Genomic DNA, 27,681 nt, shown 5'->3' with positions numbered 1-27,681 from the left:
GAACAAGTTCATACCTTTGAGGCTAGGGTTGCCAACCTGGAGAAGCTGAGGCAGAGAGAGAGATTTCAGGAAGAGACCCTAAGGGACATAACACTTCCACTCCTGAGATGACAGCTCTTTTGCTGTTGTGGAGAGTAAAAGTCTCATGGTCAGAGGATATCAGTTGGAGGAGGAGGAGGAATGTGATCTCTTAGAAGGGATCCTTGGGTGACACACTGCTGGTGCGGAATCGGCCAAAGAGAACTTTTTATCCCAACATACCAGAACTTGAGCACATTAAATAAAACTGATCGGTAGTAGATCAGGACAGACCAACTGAATTACTGCTTTACACGAAGAGTTATTAAAATATGGAATTTGCTGCCAGAGGATTCAGTAATAGACACAGGAATAAACAGCTTTAAAATGGGGCTAGATATATTAATGGAGATTAAAGTCTATCAATTGTCACTAGCCATGGTGGCTGGGGGGAACCTCCACATTCAGAGGCACTAATCCTTTTAATTCCAGAACAGGAGACAACATTAGTGGAAGGTCTTGACCTCTATGCCCTGTTGTGGGCTATCCAGAAGAACTGAGTGGCCGTTGTGTGAGACAGGATGCTGGACTAGGTGGGCCACTGCTCTGATCCAGCAGAGCTTTTTGTATGTTCTTACATTCAAAGACCTCTAGAAAAGGTCACACTTTCTCCATCAACAATAACACCTTTGTTTCCTTATTTGATCAAGTGACGAACTTGCTGGATTGTGTTGTGTACCTGATTTCAGAAAAACGTTTGACAAGGTTTCCCATGATGTTCTGATGGGTATACTGGGGGAATGGGGACTGGATCCTAGGATAGTTAGGTGGATAGCAAATTGGTTGAAGAATCCCTAGGAAATCAGGAGTAACTCCAGCATGCAGACTACATCTGTATCTATCTAACAAGCCTTATCCTTATATCTGATATACTCCCAAGGAGGGGGGGGGGGGAAGCTAAATTATTTAAAAACTAGATTTTAAGCCCATTTTAAAAAGCAATAAAATGGGCGCTAGAAGAGGGAGATAGACGGCGCGGTGATGTGCAAAGAGTTCTGTGTGGGCAGGGAGGCAAGGGGAAGAAGGGCAGAAGAAGGGCAAGGGGAAGAAGGGTTAGGGTTCCGTGGGGGTGATCCTAAGGGGTAGAGAGGGAAACAAATGGAGAAAGAGGTACTGACCGTTCCCCACCATCCTCAGTAACAGGCTGTCTGGGGAATATTTCAGGGTTTTTTCTCAAGAAGCCCAGCTAGGCTTTCTGATGAACAGGTTTCATGTTCTTCCACCTGCTTGCTATTAGCGTTAACGAGATTTCATTCTGAGGTGCAGTGCTGTGTAGCTTGAATATTCCAAGTAGAATATTGGTCATAAACTTGGGAATCATATTATCATGGATTCTTCTGCGAGAAGGTCAGCCATGGCAGACTAGCTTCTTTACAAAGCCACCAGATTAATGTCTTCCTTTACTGAGTTTTAACAACAACGTACAGACCCAGGAGAATATGAAATAAAGTCATATCAGTTGATGGGAAAGTCTTAACAGACATGAAGAATCCTAGGTTAGGCCCCCAAAATCTGTAAAGACAATGGAGGTTCCTGTAAAGACAATGGAGGTTCTGTTACAGGCAAATCAACATCAAAGGCTTCCTTGAGGGGTGAATTTTGAAAATTACTGCACTAGAATATGACCAAATTGAACAAATTTCCTAAGGGCTGAAGTTTGTTTTTGACAAATATTTTAAACCCTCGCACAGGTTGTTTGCTTCTCTTTCTGCTCTAATTTTCTGACTACATGTTGTCTAGAATCACACATGATCATGGTCCTTCTAGCTATTGCATCATCCTGTACTGCTTAATTTACCCTACTTTAGAATCTTGTTCTATTTACAGGCTCATTATTTGACACACTATTTTATTCAGTCTCTTTGGCAGGAAAACACTGGTTTAGACACGTTGATTTCTCATCAATATATTCTCGTTTTATGTCTTATTAGAAAAGTCATGTGGACATCCCCCTAAAGTCTTTGATTCATCAATGGTTGAAACAGTGAAAAGAAGCTATGAATCTGGAGAAACCGTACGTTATGTGTGCCATCCAGGATTTATTGCTGATGGGCCCCTTGAAGTGACATGTAGAAAGGGGCAGTGGACAGAACTTCCTGTCTGTGAAGGTACAATTCTTTTTTCCTCGGGTAATAATTTCCAAAATGGTGGCAGTGAAAAGAGGAATAGAGGATAGCCATGTTGGTTTTCTCTTGGTTGGACCTTAGATTCAAGTAGCCATTTGGTGTTGTTATCAGAAATGAACACACATGTCCAAGACATGTGTCTATGAGCAGTGTTAACGAGGTAATTGAATCCTTTAGATCAGCGGTCCCCAAGCTTCTTGTGGTCAGGGACTGCCTTCGGGGGTAGGGGAGAGCCTGCGGCCTGGCTCCCGCACATGCGCAGCAGCTGCACGTAAAGGCGCATGCGTGTTTTCGCCACCAGGTGGCGCTAACGCACATGCACAGAGTTGCTGTGCGTGCGCATTTTCACTAGCAGGGGGTGCAAACACGCATGTGCGGCAGCTCCGCGCTTGCGTGTTTGTGTCGCTGGCATGCCTCTTTCCTCCCCCTCGCAGTGAGCAGTTAGCCGGGCCACGAGTGAAGCCACCACTTCGCTCGTGGCCTGGCAAGCTTCTCACTGCGGGGGAGGAGGCAGGCATGGCCGGCAGCGGCCTGGTACTATGGCCTTCGCAGCCCGGTACCGGGCCGCAGACCGGGGGTTGAGAACCCCCGCTTTAGATGTCAAGGCAGACAGCAGGTAGTGATAGTAAAATAATAAACTATCTTTATTGGAAAGAAAATAAGAAGAAAAAATAGACAAACATATATCTGGCACACTAACAGTCAAGTGCATAGGAAAATAAAAGGAGGAAAAGGATTGCAATCAACATATTTACCAGTTCAGAAAGGGGCAGAGGCAGAGAGCGATATGACCAGCCAGCAGTGTGAAGTGTGAATGAGCCCCGGTTCAGAAGCACTGACTTGGCAATGCCAGAGTTTATATATACTTTTGGGAGAGGGTATGCTGAGCTCGTGATAGGAGCATCATGAGCGCAAGATGGAATTTTCCATGGCTTGAAGTTGGGAAATGGCCAAGCCAGGCCAGAGATGATGTCAGGAATCAGGCAGAGTTCAGCTAGTAAAGTCAGTGATAAAGAAACATTCAGGATCCCAGGATAGAGGAAAATCCAAAGGAGATCTTTATTAAAAAGGTGCTACAAAGGACTGATACGTGCCAAGAATCATTGAGCAAAGGCACAATAGACATTAGGTGATAATTATAGGGATGATCGGATAGGGGAGGGGGGCTAAGGATTCTGGCGGGAAAGCAGGCAGGACAAAGGGGTGCAACGCCAGATGGCCCAGCTTTGATCCAAAATGTTACAATTCTGTTGTGTCTCTGTGAGCTTAGCAAGGTCGCCGAAATCAGATAGATAACAGGGCCCCACTGAGGGGAGGAATCAGCAAAGGATTTATGGTTTTATAACACCCAGCCAGGAGGGCACCAGGAAACTGTACTTCAAAGGAGGGGTTCATGACAGATGGGTGTTAATGAGTCTAGACAAAGGGAACCATGATGTCTCAATGGTTTTAGCTATGGAGGTGGGGGAAGCAATTTTTCCTGGCAGATTGGCTTAGGATGAGTCAAAGGTGAGAGACAAGGAGATTGCCTAGAAGCCTGTAGGCAAACATGACTCTACTGGCCACTCGATCAGCAATACATAGGGGAGTGGGGAGAGGAAGGCAATACATGACTCAGGCTGCAGCTGTCATGTTGAACCCATGGCTAAAAGCAAGCTAGAAGAGAAGATGGAGTCTGGCCCTACTGGATCTTAGCAGATTTTAACAGTACCTGGCTTTGGCATAAGGCTAGACTATTGAGGGGTGCCACTGGTTGTTGGGGTCAGTATGCCAGTCTACAGAGCAGGGCCCAGCCATACATAACAGTGTTTGCTGGTTGTGTTGGAGTACAATGGCCTTTTCCACATACCATAACCCATTCAACTTAAACCCCAATAAACAAAAATCATCTGGGGGGACTGGCCAGGTGAAATGCTGACTGGATGTCACATTTTCTGATAAGGCAAACTATGCCATTAGTCCACACGGTCTATACAACTTGGTTAAAGTGGAAATTAAATAATTAATACGGGATTCCTTGGATTAAAAACGGGGATGAATCAGGTGAACTCCCTTGGGGCTTTCTTAGGTACTCAGCCCATGGGGGAGACCCCTGAGATCAAGAATTACTGGAGATGCAAAGGGACTTGCAATCCAACTGGTTGTGCAGTCTCTGCATGTGCCACTGCTACATGGTCTGCTCACTCTCAATCTGGTAAAAACCAGGGGGGAAAACCCAAAAAAATTTAAGGTGCATATAAAAGTTCTTTTCTTTCTTATTCCAATATGCAACAAGGTCCCAGTATTGAATACCTCGTTTCACCTTTGCTTTTTCACACCATATTACATCTGAAAGAATATGAAATATGAAAAAATTCAGAAAATACAATCAAAGTCTAGAAGATGTTTTCATGCCTTCCAAATGCTTACCAGCACAGAGAAAAATTCTAGCTTACAAGCAGTATGGCAACCTGCACTGTGTGGATCCCGTCTGTTGAATCATGTGGACCCACAGGCCAACATCGTAAATACATCATTCCTAATAGTCCCCAGCTGGATGGAGTAAGAGTTAGAAGTAAACAGCTGAAGCCAATTTCCTAAGCTTTGGCTGCAATCAGCCAAACTTTAGAACATGACTTTGAAATAAAAGGTAAAGATCTCCCCTGTGCAAGCACCGAGTCATGTCTGACCCTTGGGGTGATGCCCTCTAGCGTTTTCTTGGCAGACTCAGTACAGGGTAGTTTGCCATTCCCTTCCCCAATCATTACCGTTTACCCCCCCCCCCCCCCCAGCAAGCTGGGTATTCATTTTACCGACCTCGGAAGGATGGAAGGCCGAGTCAACCTTAAGCTGGCTCCTGGGATCGAACTCCCAGCCTCATGGACAGAGCTTCAGACAGCATGTCGGCTGCTTTACCACCCTGTGCCACAAAAGGCCCTTGACTTTGAAATAGCTACTAATAATTTGTGAACACATTTGAGCGAGACAGGGTTTATCCTGAGTAAACACTGCAAAAGGGATTCCTTATTTGATGCAGAAGTGCAAGGGCACATAATAAGCATTTTACATGTGCTTTTCAAGTTCTTTCCTCTCTTCTATTCGATTCAGCCTATTTTAAAAATGTATTGGTACATAGTTTCAGGCATACAGGGATGTAGTTTGCCTTCATCTCTGGGTTGGAGGAGGACGTTCGGTTTTAAGGACATGCTTGTTAGAACTGATGTCCTAACTAGAGATGACTTAATTTGAGACCAGATTGGTCCTGGGGGTAATTTTAAGTGTGGAAATTGTAATATGTGTCTGTTTACTCTAGAAACTAGGGAGTTTGAGTGGCCGGCTGCTGACTTTGTTAATGACCTCACATATTTTTCTAACTGCAAAACAAACAATTCTGTATATTGCATATTATGTAGCTGCACAAAATAGTATACAGGTTTCAGCAGAAGACCTATTAAAACACAAATTGGAGAATACCAGTTCATAATTAGACTTGAACATTTGGACGCTCCTCTTGCTCCTCACTTCATAGAGGCAGATCATACAGCAGATGACTTGATGTTCTTCATGATCTGTGTTTCAGCCTCAGCATTATACCCCTCAAGATGTTACCAAACTTCATTTATGAAAAGAAGCATCTTTGATTCATCATCTTGGAGCTTTGGTGCCCCAAGGACTTAATGCAGAGCTTGATTTAAGTTGTTTTTTTTGGGAATGACATTTTATTGTGATACCTGCTGCTTAGTTATAAATATTTCTTTTTGCAATGGCTTAGTGTGGAGACCTGTTAAAGAAGATTTAAAACTTTTTGAAAATAGCCCTGTATATTGACAGCTGTCAAAGAAGTTCTGATCAGTTATTATTCTGACAGATGTCAAATAAAATCTAATGTCAATTAGTTTGACAGCTTGATTGCAGCCACAACTTAGGTAATTGGCTTCAGCTATTTATTTCTAACTCTTACTTCGTCCATCTGGGGACTATTAGGATTGATGTATATACTATGTTGGCTTGTGGGTCTACATAAGAGCTACAGATTGGATGCATAGAGTGCAGGTTGCGATACCCTTTGGAAGCTAGAATTGTTGTGTGTGCTGGTAAGCATTCAGAAGGCATTAAATGCATGGGGAGTTGTTCTACATGTTATATTGACTTTGACTGTATTTTCTGTATTTTTCACATTCCGTTTTCTTTCAGATGTAATATGCTGTGAAAATGAGAAGGTGAAACAATGTATTCAATACTGGAACCTTGTTGCATATTGGTATAAGACAACTTTTATATGCACCTGAAAAATGGGGGGGGGGGGGGGTTGGTGTTTGCCAGACATGCCAGAATGTCTTCTGTTTCAGTGATGTTGTAACCATTTCTTGTGGTTGTCAACCCCTGGTCCGCAACCCGGTACCGGGCCGTGAAGGCCTTGGTAATGGGCCGCCGCCAGCTACACCTGCCTCCCCCGCCCCACAGTGAGAAGCTCACCAGGCCATGAGAGAAGCAGTCGCCAAAGCGGGTGCGAGAGCCGGGGGGAAGAGGTAGGCGCGGCCGCTGGAATGCTGGCGGACACAAATGCACATGCACGTTTTCACCACCAGGGGGCGCTGATGCGCGGCGCCTGGGCTGCAGGCTCTTCCCCACCCCTGGAGCCAGTCCTCAACCATAAAAAGGTTGGGGATTGCTGGCTGACTGTACATATTTGCTTCACTCTGAGTCTGGCCCACAGTTTTTGTTTCAATGTATACATCTTAGAATGCAAACTTGGGATCCCAAAACAGTTAAAACAAGTTGGTTTTAATGAGCCTAAATATCTAATCTTAAAATTCTAAGAAGGACCTTGCAGGAACAACCAAGTTCATCTCACACAGAATGTTTTTCAAGCAGTGTCCTAGAACCGCAGAAGAAAAAGCTCAAAATATTTTGCAATTTTTGTGTTTAATTAGACCATGCTACTAACTATGCCTTGTAACTATCACCTTGAAAACGAGCATTAGAAAAATGCTGATATGCTTGATGTGGAGTCTCGATCTGTGCATTCCAGTCAATGCCAAATTAGACATTATCCAAAACAAGTTTCTAAGATACTGAATAATTACAGATCCTGAAAGAAGATGTGGTCGTCCTCCTGTTATTCAAAATGGTGATGTCCTTAACCTTGTTCAGGCGAGCTATCTACCAGGCACAACACTGCGATATAAATGTCAAAACTTGTATGTAATGAATGGGACTGCTGAAGTGCGTTGTGAAAACGGTCTCTGGACAAAAACTCCAACATGCATAGGTATGGGAAAGTTTGTAAGTATACTTGTGCACCAGGGGCCCTATCTAGCCGATTCAGCTTCGGTACCCATTAAAGTCAATGACACCATTAACTTTAATGGGAAGTCTTGTGTTCCCAACTCTTCTGAGGGGTGGTGGTTCTAGTTACAGCCTCCAAACATTCAGGCTAGCTCTAGCAGGCTCTTCCCTGATGCCCCTCCAAATTTCACAATGATTGGACCATATGGTACACGTCCAGAGATCCCAAAAGAGGGTGCCCCCATCTCTCCATTCTGTCCACTGGAGAGTCCATCCCATTGGATAGAATGGAGTGGGGCTTCAACAGCCACGCAGATTTGACATCCCTGGGACTTGGATCAGATCTGGTGTCAGCCATCATGAATTTGGAGTTCCTGCATTTTGTTGCTGGTCCCACCCATCAATCTGGCCACCCTCTCGACCTAATCTTTGGCACAGTGGTAGAAGTGGATCTGCTGATGGAAGATGTTGTCCCATGATCAGACACTATGCCCTGAAGGCCCTCCTTCCCTAGTTGGATTACAGTCATATTTGTGCACACCTGTGGAGAATGATGGACCCTTCTGGCTTCCTGAATGTTCTGTGGAACCTAGTGCCTCAAGATGACAGGATGATGGTACTGGTGGGAAATGGCTTTCCCATTTGTCTGCTGCCATTGATGAGATTGTCTCCCAATGCCCTCTCCACCTTTACCTCAAACACCTCCCTGATATATGAAGGAGCTTCAGGAGAGGAGAAGGGAAGTGAGATGCCTAGAGTGAGTGTGGAGGAAGACTCACAACAAAGCCTTAAGAGCATCCTGCCACATACTTATGAAGGTGAGTGGCAGTGAAGGTGGCAAAATGCCACCACGGCAACCAACCTGGGGACACCACAGAATGGGCCAGGTGACCCCAAATGGGGTCAGGACCCCAGGGTTGAGAACCACTGCCTTAAGGATATTATAAATCTCTCCCTCTCATCTGGGGGAGTTCCCAGGGTCAATTCAGGGGGTGGTGGTCTGCCCTTTGCTGAAGAAACCAATGTTTGATCCATGGGATCTGGCCAACTCACAGCCTTGCATCTTGCGTTTCTGGGTAAGGTGGTTGAAAGGGCCACTGTGGACCAGCTCCTAGCATTCTTGGATGAAACGTAAGTGCTCAACCCATACCATTCTAGCTTCCATCCCGGCCATGGGGTAAAGAAGTGCCTTGACGGGTGATCTCCGGCACCAGCTGGATAGTGGTGGATTGGTTGTCCTCACATTATTAGATGTGGGTTATAATCCATGTGGTCAACCATAAATTGTTTGTCTGCTGCCTCACTGGGGCTTTGATATGTGGAGCATCCCTTGAATGTCTGTTCCTTATTTCTGGCATTTTTCCACCTTCACTAAGCTTGGCGACTAGTGCCTTAATTGTCCTCAGAGCACTAGACCACGGTGCAATGGTCACCTTGATTTCTGTAACTCTCTCTACATGGGCTTTCCTTTGTCCTTGATCCAGAAACTACTGGTTCAGAATGCAACTGCTTGAGTCTTTACATAAACGTCTTAGGGAACCCTTATCCAACCTGTTCTGAGGCAGCTGCATTGGCTGCCAGCTGTGTATCAGATCAAAACTCTGGTACTGACCTTCATGGCCATACATGGTCTGGGCCTGCCTTATGCCCCCTACAGGGCTCCTTGCTCTGTGGATACAAATTTGTTCATGGCCCACAAGAAGTGAGGCTGTCCTCAACCAGGGCTGAGGCCTTTTCGATTCTAGCCCCAACTTGATGGAATAAAGACCTGAGAGCCCTTTTGGAGCTTTTACAGTTCTGCAGGGTCTGCAAGCCAGACCTCTCCCACCAGGCATTTGGTTAAGGCCACTGCAGAGAAGATCTGCAGGCCCCTCCTTGGCACAGCCAGTCCATCAGGTTTACCCCATATTAACATCCCCCCAAGGCACAATTTGGGGGTCTTGTTGTGCTGATGCCAAACGGAGGGGTCTTGGAGTTTTAGTTATTTTGCTGCTGGGGATTTTATGGGTGGGTTTTAATTGGGGTTTTATTGTGCAGTTTTTATCCTGTAACCTGCCAGTTAGTCTGGGAGTGGTGGGAAACATATCCAATCAATAACTAAAATTTATTCATAAATGATCTTGAATTAGGGGTAAGAAATGTAGTGGTCATGTTTGCAGATGGCACAGAATTATCCAGAATTGTGAAAACCAAGGCAGACCATGAAGGGCCTGAAGAGGACCTCCACAAACTGTGTGACCATGTAGCAAGTGAAGTTCAGTGTTGTTAAGTATAAAGTGATTCACGTTAGGACAAAAAAAATCTCAACTTCATGTAAAGGCTAATGTGATCTGAACTTGTACTGACAGTGAAAAGATCTTGAGGTTGCTGTAGATAGCTTGTTGAAAGTATCATCTCAGTATGTTACAGCAGTGAAAAAGGCAAGTGATTGATCATAAAATCGCCCATAGTATAATAACAAACTGACTAACACCTTCTTTGAACAACCGAAACGCCGTTTATACACCTGGACATCTCCAGATGGCATACACCATAATCAGATCGATTTTATCCTTTGCAGTCAGAGATGGCGGAGCTCCGTTCTAGCAGTAAAAACATTTCATGGAGCAGATTGTGGCTCTGATCATGAACTGTTGGTGGCCAAGTTGAAAGTCAGATTACGTAATATCAAGAAAAATGTACCCCCAAAGAAGTTTGATGTCACCAAGATTCCACCAACATATGCCATAGAAGTGAAGAACAGATTCTAACTGCTTGATACTACTGAGAAGCTACCTGAGGAATTGTGGCAAGAATTTCAGCCTAATATCATAGAAGCTGCTTTAGAACAAAAAACAGGAAAGAACATGAAATTGCTTAACATCTGACACCATCAAAATTGCTGAAAAACAAAGAGCAGCAAAAGCTGCTTGCATGGGAGATGAATTCTGGAGGCTAAAAGCAGATTTTCAATGTGCTGCTAGACCAGATAAGGAAGTGTACTGGGCACAACAATGCAAGCGACTGGAATGTACTAGAGGCCACACCAGAAGCCTCTTTGTTCAGGTGAAACAAGTTGGAGCAGCTTCACTGCTCATAAAGTGACCATCAAAGATAAGAATGCAAAAGACTTGACTGACCAAACCAACATGAAGGATCGATGGCAACAATATGCAGACAAATTATATGCAAACATCAAGGTGCCTCAGTCACCAGCCAAAAAACATCCAACATGAATCGGAACCGCCTATACTGGAAGAAGAAGTGATCTGGGCTCTGAAACAGCTCCCAAATAATAAGGCTCCTGGCATAGATACCATTCCAGTGGAACTACTCAGATGTGTTCCACCAGCAGCAATCACAGCATTATGCCAAAAAGTCTGGGAAACTGGCACCTGGCCAATATCCTAGAAAAGGTCTGTTTTTATCCCATTATTAAAGAAAGGTGATTCTCACATCTGCTCAAACTATCGAACTGTAGCCATGATCTCCCACGCAAGTAAAATCTTATTGAAAATCATCCAGAACCATCTCAAATCAACCATTGATGCTCAGCTGCCAGATGTCTAGGCTGGTTTTCAACATGGTTGTGGCACCCAAGACCACATTGCAAATTTGCACTGGATTCTTGAAAAAACACATGAATATCAAAAGGCCATCTATCTATGCCTTATAGATTATTCTAAAGCATTTGACTGTGTTGATCACAAGAAGCTATGGGATGCCTTACATGAATTGAGAGTGTCGTCCCACTTAACCCACCTCATCAGTTCATTGTACACCAACCAGGAGGCCACAGTGCGAACAATCAAGGTCAGCCAAGGAGTGAGACAAGGGTGTATCTTACCAGCCTTTCTTTTTAACCTTTATGCAGAGGTAATTATGTGGAAGCTTAATCTGGAAGAATCTACGATCAGAGTCAAAATTGGAGGTCATAAATCAATAATCTCCGTTTTGCAGATGATACAACACTCCTTGCTGAATCGGGGCGTGATCTGAAGACCCTGATAAAGAGACTAAAAGAAGAAAGTGAAAAGATGGGACTATACCTAAATATCAAAAAGATCAAGATCATGACAACTACTTGAAGTCACAATTGACTCTATGATCAATTAAAGTGGTAGATGCAGCCATGAAATCAAATGGCAAATAACACTGGGCTGGAATGCAATGTTAGGCATAAACCGAAGATGGAAGAGTAAGGATATCAGCCTTAATACAAAGTGCCAGCTAGTCAATGCCATTGTCTTCCCCATAACAACCTATGGATATGAAAGCTGGACCCTAAAGAAGGAAGACAGGAGGAGAATAGATGTTTTAGAATTATGGTGTCAGAGATGAATGCTGCGAATACCATGGACTGCCAAAGTTACCAACAAGATAGTTTTAGTGAGGAGCAAACCAACTATGTCATTAGAAGGCAAGATATTAAGGCTAAGGCTCACTTACTTTGGACACATCATGCAATCAAACTCACTAGAAAAGTCATTAATACTCGGCATGGTCAGTGGCAAAAGGAAACGTGGTCGCCAAAGGATCCACTGGCTTGACACGATCAAAGCTGATACAGGGATGACCATGAACCAACTAAAAGAAGCAGTCAGAGATAGGAGCACATTGCGAAGACTTTCCTATAGAATCGACGTGGTCAGACATGACTGAATGGATGACATCTTCAAAATGCCCTTGTAGTCTGTGGCATGGCCTCAATTAGTGTATTCTGTAGTCATCATATCACAAATAGGACATCACAGAGCTGGAAAGTCTACAGAGGAGGGAAGCAAACATTATTAGAGGGTTGGAGCACCTACCCTATGAGGAAAGGCTGAAGAGTGTGGATCCTTTCCATTTAGAAGAGAAATTATAAAGGAGAGGGCATGATAGAGGGCTATAAAATTATGCATGAGGTAGAGGGGGTTGACAAAGGGACATTTTTCTCCCTCTCCCACAATCCTAGAACTTAAGGGCATCCAAGGAAGCTGATGGGATGTTGATTCAGGATGAAAAAAAGGAAATACTTCTTTACACAGTGTCTGATATAAATATAAAATTTTCTGCAAAAGGGTGTAATGATGGCCACAGGACTAGATGAGGTAAAAAAAAGGGTTAAATCAATTCATGGAGAATTCATTGTACACCAACTGAGTGGTGGCTGAGTGTAACAACCACATTCAGAAGCACTAAACATCTGGCTCCCGATGCCAGGTGGCATTGTTGTTGGTCTCTAGAAGAATTGGTTGGCCACTGCATGAGACAGGAAGCTGGACTAGATGGACCAGATCAGATCCTACAGGGCTCTTATGTTGTGTCAAAAATACAATTTCTTGTTCTTTTTTACAGAGGCTTGTACAATAAGTGAAGATGATATGTCAAATAACAACATTCAGTTGAAATGGCAATATGCTCCAAAATTATATTCAGAATCTGGAGATATGGTGGAGTTTGTGTGCAAATGGAGATACGGTCCAGATCCAGCATCTCCTCCATTCAGAACACAATGTATAAAAGGGAGGGTGGAATATCCAAGATGCATCTAGGTACTTACATTGCTTTTTCATCTCAATAGCAGGAAAATTCCCTTGTGAAAGTAAATTTCTTTTCAGATTGATGTCAAAGTTCCTCAGATTTTTCTAACCCATTTACCACCTCAATTTCCAAATTACAACATTATTTAATTAACTTCCATAACAGGCTGATTCTGTGACGGTTCAAGGGAGTGGCAGGCTATATTGGATGAGCAATAGGGTTGTGAATGTCCTGCTTTGTGCAGGGGGTTGGACTAGATGACCCAGGAGGTCCCTTCTAACTCTATTATTCTGTACTTCTAACTGCTCTATTTGCATACTACTTTTCTACCAAGGCATTCAAGGCACTTTTTGATTTAAAACATTAATTCAAAATGACTGATTGAAAATGTAAAATGTTAGATTTCCCATAGGCCAGTGTTGATCTGTTCTGGAACTAATGATCCAGTCTTCTGCTCTCCTGCTTTATATTTGAGGCTGCCATGGGCCAAGCCTCATGTTGGTGCTAGCTATGCCTGTTTTATTCCTCACCTTGAATTTTTCTTTCTCCCTGTCTGTTCCCTTTTCTTCCATCTCTTCTTTCTTTCTCTTTTCTTCTTCCTGTCTCTTCTTCATTTTTTTCCTATTAAATTTCATGAATGTATATAAAATAGTTGTGTTAGATACCTCTTGTTCATGACATGACTCCTTTTCTGTCCTTCAAGGAATACCAGGGTTGCGACCCAGGGGCAGGTAATTGGAAACCACCTCCAAATGTCACTTGTCTGGCAGCCAGACAATCTTAGCATCTCCTGGGTATATAACACACATGCCATGTGATAAAAGGGAGCTCTTCCTCCAGCCATTTGGTTGAAGTCAACCTAAACCACCACTTCCCACTGGCCCACAAGCCTCCCTTCCTATGATGACCACTACAAATTTGCCCTACCCACTGGGCCTCAGTATGAGTTGAACTGATACTCTTTGCAGTTTCCACCATTCTTTAATGTTATTATTGTTATTATGTTAATGTCATTGTTGTTATCACCTCATTATTACTACAAATGGAGTTACCTGTATCGTTTTTTGTTTCATATAAACCGCCTTGAGTCTTCAGGGAGGGCAGTATATAAATACAGTAAATAAATGAATACTGGGAATAGATTACTAGATGGCATGGTGAGATGTGTCTTTGATATATTTATATGATTAACTAAACGTATTAAGATACAAAAACTATTTTATAATACTTTTGATATTCTTCATACATATACTTTTTAAAAGCTGCATTCTGCTACAGATCAAGAGTAGGTACAAATGTGTAACATTGTCACAAAATGTATTTCTGAATTTTTTCTTGTTTATTTAACAGGATTATTAAGACAAAAAAGGACGCAAGTGATGTTTTCAAGCAAGATTTGTTCTTCAGAAATCATCATTCACTTCTTTCAAACTCTGCCATACCCAAGCTGATTTTGTTATCATTTTTTGGGTGAATGATGTCTTCACAATGGATCATGGAGTCAGAATTGGAAATGTTATAATAACATGGTAGTAGCCCACCATAAGAGCCTCTTGTGGCGCAGAGTGGTAAGACAGCAGACATGCAGTCTGAAAGCTCTGCCCGTGAGGCTGGGAGTTCAATCCCAGCAGCCGGCTCAAGGTTAACTCAGCCTTCCGTCCTTCCGAGGTCGGTAAAATGAGTACCCAGCTTGCTGGGGGGTAAATGGTAATGACTGGGGAAGGCACTGGCAAACCACCTTGTATTGAGTCTGCCATGAAAACACTAGAGGGCACCACCCCAAGGGTAAGACATGACCCAGTGCTTGCACAGGGGATACCTTTCCCTTTAGCCCACCATATCTTGTCCAATTTTAAGGCTGCACAGTACGAAATATTACACATATGAAGCTATAAAAGGAAGAAAATGTACCAGCAGTCAACAAAGCAGTATGTTCCTGACTCTGTAAATTGAAATATCAATGAGAATTAGACATATTTTTCAGAATATGCTGGCTATGTATAAATGAAACAGATTGTTATTATTTAACCTGCAGATTCTGCCTCCATGTTTGTCCAGAACAAATAACAGACATTTGTCTTTATTGCTAAATAAAAATGTAAAATCTTATTGAAAATCATCCAGAACCATCTCAAATCAACCATTGATGCTCAGCTGCCAGATGTCTAGGCTGGTTTTCAACATGGTTGTGGCACCCAAGACCACATTGCAAATTTGCACTGGATTCTTGAAAAAACACATGAATATCAAAAGGCCATCTATCTATGCCTTATAGATTATTCTAAAGCATTTGACTGTGTTGATCACAAGAAGCTATGGGATGCCTTACATGAATTGAGAGTGTCGTCCCACTTAACCCACCTCAGGGTGGAATATCTAAGATGCATCTAGGTACTTACATTGCTTTTTCGTCTCAGTAGCAGGAAAATTCCCTTGTGAAAGTAAATTGATTTTCAGATTGATGTCAAAGTTCCTCAGATTTTTCTGTCCTGTCTACTACCTCATACAAAACAAAAAAGGGAAACAATATTCAACGTAGCTAGAGAAGTTAGGAATCTAAAAGTTGCATTAGAAGGAAAGTTTAAAATACAAATATTTATTACAATAAAGAGCAGAGATTAAAGATTAAAAACATCAATAAATCACAATAATATACTGTATATTGCATTACTCAATAACACATGTGTTATTGAGTAATGTAATATATAGTATATTATCTTGATTTATTGATGTTTTAAATTTTAACCTTTAGATTCATATCTACCACCTCAATCACCAAACTGCAACACTTTAATTTAATTATTAACTTACATAGCTACTGTTTACTTACTACTTCTCTGCCAAGGTATTCAAGGCACTTTTCAATTTAAAACATTGAAAATGTACAACGTTTGAATTCCTATAGGCCAGTGTTGATCTATTCTGGCGCTAATGATCCAGGCTTCTCCTGCTTTCCGTTTGAGACTGTCATGGGCCAAGCCTCGTTTTTGCTATGCCTGTTTTATTTCTCACTTTGAATTTTTCATTTTTTGCCTGCCTGTTCCCTTCTCTTCCATCTCTCTTTTCTTCTTGCTGTCTCTTCCTCATTTTCCTTTCCCCATTAAACTTCATTAAAATAATAAAAAAATAGAAGTTGTGTTAGATACCTCTTATTCGTGGCATGGCTACTTGTGTGTCCCAGGCTACAAAATACAACCTTACAAGTAGGTCTGCAGAAGTTATTGCCTCACAAATATTTACAGGGTTCCTGACTTTTGATATGTTACCTATTTTTTAAATAAAAGGAATAGGTATCAGTGAGAATGGATCACTTCATGATAGGGTGAGATGTTTCTTTGACTAAACATTCCAAGATGCAAAAATCATTTTATAATGCTTGTGTACTAATATTTGTATATTGGACCATTCCAATGCCATAAATGTACTTTTAAAAAGCTCTATTCAACTACAAATCAAGAGTGGGTACCAATGAACAGCATTGTCACAAAATGGATGCATGTTATTTTTTCTTAATGTTTACTTTGTATTTAACAGGATTGTTAAGATGAACAAAAGAGAAGGATGCAACTGTTGTTTTAAAGCAAGATTCAGTCTTCAAAAATTACCATTCGCTTCTTTCAAACACTGTCATACCCAAGCTGATTTTTAATGATATCTTTGGTGAATTATGTGTGTAGTTTTACACAATGGATTGTGGAATCAGAACTGGAAACATAATCGGAGCTACACTTGCAGCATTTGTCAAGATAATAGCATCGGGCTTAGGGTTGTTAGATCCTCTTTGGCACCAGGCAGGGGATGGGGAAAGGGGAGAGATGCCATAAAAAGTATCCCCTTTGCAAGCACCGGGTCATGTCTGACCCTTGGGGTGATGCCCTCTAGTGTTTTCATGGCAGACTCAATACGGGGTGTTTTTGCTATTTCTTTCCCCAGTCGTTACCATTTTACTCCCTCATTTTACTGACCTCAGAAGGATGGAAGGCTGAGTCAAAATTGAGCCAGCTGCTGGGATCGAACTCATGGTCAGAGCTCCAGCCTCATGGTCAGAGCTCCAGACAGCATGTCGGCTGCTTTACAACTCTGCGCCACAAGAGATTCTTTTAGAGATGCCATATTCAGGCTGAAAAAACTCATGGAGATTTGGGGTGGATCTTGGGAAGGATGGGCACTTCTGTAGGATACAATGCCACAGACACTACTCTCCAAAGCATTAATTTTTTCCATGGATTCTGATCTGTCATCTGGAGACAAGCTGTAATTCTGGAAGATCCTCACCTAGATATTGGCATCTCTAATGATAGTAGACCTATATCTGGTCCAATTTTAAAGCTGCACACTTAAAAGCATTACACATATAAAGCCATGAAAGGAAGAAAATGTGTCAGCAGTCAACAAACTATATTTATGACTGTATACAGTGCAATATTAATGAGAATTAGGCATCATTTCAGAATATGCTGGATATGCATAAATGAAATTAATTTTTATTATTAACCTGCAGATTCTACCTTATTGTTTGTCCAAAATAAATGATAAGATTATTATTTGTATTGCTAAATTAAAAAGTGTATCATTTTTGTTGCTTATGAAGTGACAGTGCAAGAAAACCTTTCCCAATCTCCATAGAAATAGTTTTACTCCTCTGCAAATTAACCACTCATGTACTCACATCAACCTGAAGCTTGTAAACAAAGACCAATAGGTTATGATCTCAGCTAGGGATGGGCACAATCTAGTGCACAAAATCTTCAAATGCCATAAAAATTACATGGGTCATGATAGCAAGGTCTGTACGATCTCGCTCACATGAGCCTTCCATGACCCTCCACATAGTTTTATTCAGTTCAGTTTATTCAGTTCAGCAGTTTGTGGTGAGGCTTGTCTATGGAATCCATGGCAGAAATACTATTGTTGATTAATTGATCATCAAACAACAAGGGCAACAGACTTCTGCAGCTCTGGGAAATACCAATAATGGCCTTCCAAAGCTTGACAGGCAGCACTGGCTGCCAATAAGAGAGCTCTCATTCTGCTCTGTGGGAGCAGAACAGCTCACATGCTCCGTCAGCAATTTTCATGGTGTATGGTTAGGGGGAGAGAGGGGGAAGGGGTCTGGAAGGATTAATGGTAGTTGAACAGAAAGGCAGAGAGAAAAGAGAAGGAAAAGAGCTGCTGGATGACTATGGAAATCATTTCTCGGTGTGAACAGCAGGGTTGTGTGTTTTGTGTTTCGAGGTTCTAATTCACAGCTGATCCCATGGAGCTTGACAAACACCTGATCGACAGAGAGAACTTTGAATTGGCCTCCCACACCCTCTGTGGATCGACTGTTTGGTAGCTCTGGAGACATTTAACAGGATCTAGGTCCCTTTAGATGCCTCAGAACTGAAAAATTTGTCTTTCCCTACTCTGATATTGGGGTCCATTCTGCACAGGTTTAATGTAGCAGGAGTGTGGCAAACTGTAATCGCTACTAATTTGCAGTTATGCACAACGTCGCACACAATCTGCCACATTCCTGAAAACTATCAGCAAAAAGCGCTTCGTTGTAGCGCTTAAAGGGAAATCCCAAAAAGTGGATTCACCCTCCGAAAAGCACTACACTCTTGCAAGCAATCTGCAGCAGTTCCAAAAAAGACCTGTGCGTTCTCATTGTTGCAGTTTCAGCAAAGTCCATCCCCCTGGCTCTCTCCTCTGAACTTCCGGCAAAGCGATCGCCATTTTTTTTCTCGGAGCGAGCAGAGAGCAACGAACCGGCAAGCCTTCATTCATCCAGCGAGGCTTCTCCGGCTGCAGTCCCTCCACAAAGCTGCTTTAAGTCCCCAAGCACAACACAGCCCCGTTTGCAAGTTCCCTTTATTTTCGGCCGAAAATCGTGCCCGTGCACGTGGGGAGGGGATTTTGTTTTCACTCAGGGAGTGTGGCAATGATGAATCACCAGCTCATACACCACCTGCCAGCTAGATGGGTCTCTCCGTTGCAATGAATCAACGCAAATTCGTTGCAACGTGTGTATGTGTATTTTTTTTAAACCTGTCTTAAAGGGAAAGGGGCTTTTCGGGAGCATGATAACTGCTGCCCATTGGCTGTTCGTTTGAGTGATGGACAGGGACGGAACAAAGTGTAGAAAAAATGCTTCCTGATTTTTGCCGAGACCGGAAACCTGTGGGAAACGATTGCAACGCTACTGAATTCAACTACAAAGGCAGGTATGCATAACGCCGAATTCCACTATTTTAAATTCCGGAATTGCTTAGTGTAAACAATTGATACTTGTGCGGAATGGGCCTGGGATTTGAATGATTTGGGATGTACTGAAATAGTTTTGACCTGAACTCAAATAAACACATTCCTAGTTATAACAGGTCAGTTTCCATTCCAATCCCAAAGAAGGGCAATGCCAAAGAATTTTCAAACTACCGCACCATTGCACTCATTTCTCATGCTAGAAAAGTTATGCTCAAAATCCTACAAGCTAGGCTCCGACAATATGTGGACCTAGAGCTTCCAGAAGTACAGGCAGGATTTCAAAGAAGCAGAGGAACTAGAGATCAAATTGCCAACATATGCTGGATCATGGAGAAAGCTAGGGAGTTCCAGAAGAACTTCTGCTTCATTGACTATGAAGAAGAAGAAGAAGAGTTGGTTCTTATATGCCGCTTTTCCCTACCCGAAGGAGGCTCAAAGCGGCTTACAGTCGCCTTCCCATTCCTCTCCCCACAACAGACACCCTGTGGGGTGGGTGAGGCTGAAAGAGCCCTGACATCACTGCTCGGTCAGAACAGTTTTATCAGTGCCGTGGCGAGCCCAAGCCTTTGATTGTGTAGAGCACAACAAATTGTGGCAAGTTATTAAAGAGATGGGAATACCAGAGCATCTTATCTGTCTCTTGAGAAACCTATATGCAGGTCAAGAAGCAACAGTGAGAACTGAACATGGAATCTCTGATTGGTTCAAAATTGAGAAAGGAGTTCGGCAAGGCTGTATACCAGGGGTGGTCACTGTGGCCCTCAAGATGTCAATGGACTACAATTCCCATGAGTCCCTGCCAGCCAATGCCTGCAGGGGCTCATGGAAATTGCAGATCATGGACATCTTGAGGGCCACAGATTGACCATCCCTACTGTATACCTATTTAACTTGTATGCAGAGCACATTATGAGAAAGGCAGGGTTAGATGGGTCAGAAATTGGGATTAAGATTGCAGGAAGATATATCAACAACCTCAGATATGCAGATGATACCACTCTAATGGCAGAAAGCGAAGAGGAACAAATCCCTTTTGATGCGGGTGAAGGAGGAAAGTGCAAAAGTTGGCTTAAAACTCAACATCAAGAAAACTAAGATCATGGCATCTGGCCCTCTCAATTCTTGGCAAATAGATGGAAAAGAAATGTAAGTAGTGACAGATTTTATTTTCCTGGACTCCAAGATCACTGCAGATGGGGACTATAGCAAAGAAGTTAAAAGGTGCTTGCTCCTAAGGAGGAAAGCTATGGCAAATCTAGACAGCATTCTAAAAAGTAGAGACATCACCCTGCCAACGAAAATGCATCTAGTCAATGCTATTGCCTTCCCAGTTGCAAATTATGGCTGTGAAAGTTGGACCATAAGGAAGGCCGAGTGTCAAAGAATTGAGGCTTTTGAACTCTGGTGCTGGAGAAGACTCTTGCGAGTCCCTTGGACTGCAAGGCGAACAAACCGGTCAGTCCTAGAGGAGATCAGCCCTGCCTGCTCCTTAGAAGGCCAGATCCTGAAGATGAAACTCAAATACTTTGGCCACCTCATGAGAAGGAAGGACTCCCTGGAGAAGAGCCTAATGCTGGGAGCAATCGAGGGCAAAAGAAGAAGGGGACGACAGAAAATGAGGTGGCTGGATGGAGTCACTGAAGCAGTAGGTGCAAACTTAAATGGACTCCAGGGAATGGTAGAGGACAGGAAGGCCTGGAGGATCATTGTCCATGGGGTCATAATGGGTTGGACATGACTTTGCAAATAACAACAACAGTTGTAACATCATAACACTGTATAAAAGAACTGGATGTGTTGTGGGGAACAGCATGTTTGCTGCCATTTCAAAGGCCTCCTGTTCTTTTCCTAGTTACCAACTAAGAAAATGACTGGCAAAGATTGAATTGGATACCCCAATTCATAACATTATTGTTCAATAATTATGAAGCACGCCAAATGTGTCATAATGTACTTTGTCAGTAATGGAACCTCCTTTTTGTGTATCTGTAGTGCATTTGGCTCAGCAAAGCAAAACCAAAAAACCAAATCAATACAGAGTCTTTTTCTCTCTCTTTTTTTTGAGTTTTCAGCCAAGCTGTGAACCCCTAGCTTGATTTTGGACTTTGGCTTTTGGTTTGGATCCCTGAATTGCTGCCTTATAAAAAGCTGATCTGAAGACAGAAGTCTATGGATCAGCTGTTTCTCAGGCTGTGAGGGAAGGTCCAACGTAATGAACAGCTGGTCTGTGGAGAGAAGTCTCTCCACAGAACAGCTGTTTGTCAGACTGTGCAGGGAGGCAGTTTAAATCTCTCATCCCTGCACAGCCTAAGCTGATTCACAGCTTTCTCTGGGCTGGCCTCCACCTGGTGGAATGAGCTCCCAGAGGAGATCAGGGCCCTGATGGAACTTGAACAGTTCTGCACGGCCTGCAAAAGGGAGCTCCTCCACCAGGCATTTGGTTGAGGTTGACCAGAACCACCGCTTCCAGTCAGCCCCCCAAAGCCTCCCTCCTACAACCATCACTGCAGACTTGCCTACCCCACTGGGCCATCAGTAAGAACTTGTTCTTTCATAATGTTGTTATTGTTATTATTATATTATTTTAAACTGAGCTATTTGTACTATTCCTGTTTGATGCAAACTGCTCTGAGTCTTCAGGGAGGGTGGTATATAAATATAATAAATAAATAAAATTTAAAAAGAGACTGCTCTCCGTGCATCAGCTGTTTCAGGGCTGGGGGGGGGTTTCAATCTACCACCACCCTGCACAGGTCAAGCAAATCGGTCAGAAAGACTTATCCCCACAGGTCAGCTGTTTGTCAGGCTTTGCGGGGGGGGGGCTGTTTAAACAGCTCAAGTCTATCCGATGGAGAGACTTCTCTCAATGGATCAGCTATTTGTTGCACTATTGCAGGGAACAGGGGGTTGAACTGGCTCTCTCAGCACAGTCTGACAAGCAGCTGATCCCATAGATCTGTGGAGAGAACTTTGAACCCCCTCACAGTCCCCTCATGGATCAATTGTTTGGCAGCTCTGGAGATATTTAAAGGCCTTAGAACCAAAAACTTTTTCTTCCTGTTACTGAACCCAAATTCCTCTTCCAATACTGAGATTTGGGTGATTTGGGATGCACTGAATTGAGTTTGGATCAATTTGACCTGAACCTGAATAAGCAGATCCATAGTTACAACATCATAACATTCTAAAAAAAAAGTTAGTTGTATCATAGGGACTAGAATCGGATGACACCAAATTGGGAGGAGTAGCAAACCTCTTAGAAGATAGAGTTCAATTTGATTTGAGCATGCTGGAAAAGTGGGCAAATGAGAACAAGATGCAATTCAAGTGTAGAATTCTACATCTGGATCATAAAAATGAGAAGCATGCATACTGGATGGGAGATACACTTCTGGCTAGCAAAGTGTGTGAACATGATCTCTGGATACTTGTGGACTGTAAGCTAAATATAAGCACACAGCATGATGCGGTGGTAAAGGAGGCAAATGCAATCTTGGGCTGTATCAGTAGAGGCATCACATCAAAAGGATGCCAATCAGAACACAATCAAAGGTCTGGCATCGGGCAGCCAGTCTCCAAGGTTTTGGTCTAATGCTATTAAAGGTAAAGGTAAAGGTATCCCCTGTGCAAGCACCGAGTCATGTGTGACCCTTGGGGTAACGCCCTCCAGCATTTTTATGGCAGACTCAATACTGGGTGGCCTTGCCAGTGTCTTCCCCAATCATTACCGTTTTACCCCCCAGCAAACTGGGTACTCATTTTACCGATCTCGGAAGGATGGAAGGCTGAGTCAACCTTGAGCCGGCTGCTGGGATCAAACTCCCAACCTCATGGACATCACTTCAGACAGCATTTCTGCCGCTTACCACTCTGTACTACTAATTCTGCACAAAATTAGTCCAATAGCAGATTTCCTCCATAAACACCCAAATAAACATCCAGGTATTTAAGAAGGGCATCTCAAACTGCCATTTTTGTAGCAGATTCACTTTTGGAACTCTTTTTCATTACCACAGACATAAAGCCACAGGATCCTTGCACTATCTGTTCTGAAATAAGCTACCTATGCCCTTTTACCCATTTACCTTCTCTTAGCTCCTCCAATCCCTGTTCAGAACTGGTCTGCCATGCTACCTGCCAGCCCTTCTGTTTCGTATCCAAGGTAAGGACTCCCTCTTTTCTATCCTAAATTATGTTTCAGTGTATCCAATTGCATCTCCCAGTCCCAGGTGTAAACTGCACGGAGCTTTTATTCCAATCCCAGGTCGATTCAGTCCCTGCCGTCTACACAGAATGCGATTTCCGTTTGGATTTGGGGCGATTTAAGTTTTCGTTCTGCAGCAAGAAGGATTGATCCGGAGTGACCCTACCTTTATTGTGTGATATCTTAGAGTGCTTTTAACCCTCAATATTTTTCAAATCTGGATTGGGAAAGCAAGTCCGTGGTAGAGAACCTCTGATAGGCTACACCTGCTCATGTGAAAACTTGCCTTAAAGGAGAAGCCCCTAATTTCTCTCAACTGGATTTTTTCTCCCTTCTCTGCCTTTTTTGATCCTCTCCCCCCCCCCTCCAAGAAAAGAAAGAGGCTCCCTGCTTGGCTCCTCTCCCCCCCTTCAAGAAAAGAAAGAAGCTTGGCTCCCCCCCCTTCTGAACTACCCTAACCATGTGCAGAACACTTTCTTGTTTCAATGGGGAGGGGGGGGAGAGGAAGACCCGAGTTCAAAGCGATCTGGATTCAACAGGATTGACAATGGAATAAACAAAGTAAGTGCAGACTCTGCCCCAGTCTGAACAACCAGTCTATTCTCTGTGGGTTGGCTTGTTCTGGATTAGCCCAGTAGAAAAAACATAATTTAGACTAAAATGTAAGCTTAACTGGTTATCTCTCTTAAAGTAATACAAACACACATTAGGATTGTACAAAGGGAATGGTTTTATTAGTTTAATGTTTTGCTTCTGACCTCTTGTTTTCTCATCTGTATCTTGATTACAGTAATGAGTTACTGGTTGTTTGGCAACTTTTTCTCTCTCTTTTTTGTAGGTACTTGTCTCTAATCTATTTTTTTTAATCTGCAGCTTATTGTGTGAACTGGGAATGGCATATCCAACAAGGTCTCCCCTTGTACCCCATAATTTATTGTATGGATTTGCATGTGTAGGGGGCAGTTTCACATGATAGACCTAGCTTCAGCTTCTAAATGTTTCCAAAAAGACCAAGTCACCGTCAAGTAAAACACGTGCAGTGAAGGAGTTTTGAAATTCCTGAACCAAAAGTTTCTCCTCTTGTTTCTTCAGGGGCTAGAAGGTAAAAGTGAATCTGAGAGTAGACTATCCAGTGTCCCTCTCAACAGCCAGCTCAACCTAGATAGAGACATTCTGATCCTGATATGGGCGTGGATGATATTAAAAGCAAACCGATAATCTTGCCTTTATTTGAATGCTGAGCACATGAAAAAGAATGAAAAACACAGCAGCAGAGCCATAGAGGAGAAGGAGTTGAGGTCAAAACCAGCAGATGCTGAAACAGAAGAAACAAATTTGTGACTGCTGATAAGGGGCACAGCACAAAAGCTTTTCCCAACAGTAACCTTCCTTTTCAAGACTTACTCCTGCTGGTAGTACAGAATCTACCAGAGCTCTGCACCTGTGTGTGTGCGCCAACGGGTGCCTACACCTCCTATTCCCTCCCCCTCCGGCATGGTGCTGGCTGCTTCAGGCAGGAATGGCCACTATGGACGCTGAAGCGCCCAACCCTAGATTAAGAGCTTCATGATGCTTCAGTAATATCAAAGCATGCCAATGACTACTTGGTTAATAATTATAAAACTCGAAGTGCCAACCTTCAACTGATTTGAGCAGGCAATGGATCAAAATATGACAACTGTGTTATCCACATTTAAAAAGATAGCCTTTCCGTATTCTTGTGGATTTTCTTTTGATTTGCATGTGTCACATTCCAGCTGTACCTGGAAAGAACAAATTCAGTTGGTCAGCGTCTTTAATCTGTATGGAAGTCCAAGCTGCCAATCATCAGCTTCAGAAAATAAAAAAGAAATGAAATTCCAAAGTCCTTAGAATGTTTTAAGAACTGCTGCTACCCTGTGGTCTTAAACAGTTATGACACTTTACTTCCAATTTCATTGGAGCATTCCTTCTTAATTAATTCTCCTATTCACTGTTGTTACTGTATATTGAGGTCTGTTCCCAATGAACCTCCCTACTAATTTGTCATCATGTAATATGGGACATAAAAGACACATCTTGCCTGTCATATATTGTGTTGGGTCTCCAGTTAAGCCAATCAGGATGCTGGGAGATATTATTTGAAAAATATCAGAAAGTTCCTATAACTATACTTCATATTCTGCTCAGTCCAGTTATGCACACTGCAGAGCTTGCATATTCCAACGGGCACCAGCTTCATTTCATTGTGAGCAGACTGACTGATTACTATGTTAGATTCAAGTGGGTAGTCTGAGGAAGAGTGCTTGCACTCGAAAGCTCACACCTTGAATATATCTTTGTTGGTCTTAAAGATGCCACTGGGCTCTGATTTTGTTTTGATTACTACATTAGGCAGCTACAGTGAGGAGAATCACTTTTAAGGATTTAAACTTTTGAATCATTTAAATTGTTTTATTTTTATTATTGAAGTGAATTGCTTTATTGAACTGTTGTAAACCACCCCAAGATGGCAATTCCTATATAACAACAACAACAACAATAATAAAAGGATGTCTAAACTGTCTATAGCTGGTGCTTATAAAATATATCTCTCATTATACCACATACTGAGTACTTTTTCAATGTGTGTAAAGATTTCAGCCCATAGAGTATGATTTTCTTAACCTTCTCTCTCCCTCCTATGGCAGCCCAAAATGCCCCCCTTCCCTCTCCCCTGTATTACTGAGGATCCCGGCCAATGTATTTATCTTACTACGTTGTTTTGGAAAAGGATGAATTAAAATTTAAGGTATGTTGGAAAAGGCAATATCGTTTGGAAAGATGTTTTGTCAGACAGAGAGGAGAATTAATTGCAACTAGGAGTGTGGATCAGGATTTGTGCTCTCTGGAAGCTTATAAACAGAGAGCGAACCTTGCAAAGCAATGCAGTAAGAAAATCAGGCTGTGGGACCAGTGATTAGGAATAAATATGTGCTTTGACTGATGACTACTCAAGAGCCTCTTGTGGCGCAGAGTGGTAAAGCAGCTGACATGCTGTCTGAAGCTCTGACCATGAGGCTGGGAGTTCGATCCCAGTAGCCAGCTCCATCTTTCTGAGGCCAGTAAAATGAATACCCAGCTTGCTGGGGGGCAAAATGGTAATGACTGGGGAAGGAAATGGCCAAAGCACCCTGTATTGAGTCTGCAAAGAAAACGCTAGAGGGTGTCACCCCAAGAGTCAGACATGATTCGGTACTTGCACAGGGGATATCTTTACCTTTACCTTTTTTACTCAAGATATACTGTGACTTATCGATTTAATGAAAAACATCAAGTACTGTTAAAATTTAAATGATATGTGGCAATGGTCAGTAACAGATATCAAAGAAAGCCACTAGCATTATCTGTACTGATAATGAAGCTATCTGCATGGATAATATATGGGACACGAGGTGAGGGATTATAGCTTACCCATACACTCTAGAGCACAATGTTTGTAGCAGAAAGGGAAAATTGCTGTCTCACTGAAATGTTTAGATGCATGCTCCTAGAGGCAGAGCTATCTGACAAGTACTGTGGAGAAGCAATCAACACTGCTAGCCACTGCAAAACAGATTATCTGCTAAAGGTGCAAGGGTCTAAAACCAGCCTGCATCAAATAAAAGTATGTGGATCAAAGTCTACACTTTCCTAAAGAGAAATGGTCCAAGAATGTTTTTAGAGCAGAAGGAATTTTTGTGAATCTGGAAATTTAAGGCACACACCAGAATCTTGAATAAATCTTTGTTGGTCTTAAAAGTACTACTGGACTGATTTTATTGTACCAGAATCTGTGTACGTGCGTCCTTGGAATGCTGATCAATTTTGTTGTTTCTTCTTGGAGTTGTACACATCGTGAAGGAGATAACCTTTTTTATTTTCCCCCAGTGACACTCCCCTATCATACCATCTCACCTCTATTTTTCTCTTGTATGTATGTTTATTTTAAACTGTGCAAATGTGCTAGCTGTATTTTAATTTGTTTTCCAATAAAATCATTTTCATTTTACTTCAAACTGGTCTCTGCAAATTTTTAAGGGAAGGACCCTAGCATAATTCCTCATTCCAATCTAATTTTGGGAATAATAGCAGATATGATAGTTTGATTTTTCAGGAACCTTATTCTTCTGGAAATGGTGCCTCTCAACTAAACCTGAACATAGCAACTGTATTTTGGGCCATCCACTCAATCCTGCATTGAAATCACATATTACTTCTCCTAATTAAGGCATAAGAAGTAACCATAATAAA

General features: G+C 42.5%; 1 protein-coding gene across 5 annotated transcripts in view; it reads left to right on the top strand.

The window, feature by feature from the left end:
• LOC143835311 (complement factor H-related protein 5-like) overlaps positions 1-17,567 on the top strand; it is a 74,164-nt gene extending 56,597 nt beyond the window's left edge. For 3 of the 5 annotated variants that reach the window (XM_077332717.1, XM_077332714.1, XM_077332718.1), the window contains 4 exons: positions 2,010-2,186; positions 7,273-7,455; positions 12,792-12,988; positions 14,328-17,567. In XM_077332717.1, coding sequence (XP_077188832.1) covers positions 2,010-2,186; positions 7,273-7,455; positions 12,792-12,988 — 557 coding nt within the window. In that variant the 3' untranslated portion in view covers positions 14,328-17,567. The remainder of the gene's footprint in view (positions 1-2,009; positions 2,187-7,272; positions 7,456-12,791; positions 12,989-14,327) is intronic. The other 2 variants (XM_077332715.1, XM_077332716.1) reach the window with 2 other exon arrangements.
• Positions 17,568-27,681: the final 10,114 nt, after the last annotated feature.

This window comes from Paroedura picta, chromosome 4, assembly GCF_049243985.1.
Source record: "Paroedura picta isolate Pp20150507F chromosome 4, Ppicta_v3.0, whole genome shotgun sequence".
NCBI lineage: Eukaryota > Metazoa > Chordata > Lepidosauria > Squamata > Gekkonidae > Paroedura > Paroedura picta.
This window is presented reverse-complemented; position numbering and strand designations above follow the sequence as displayed.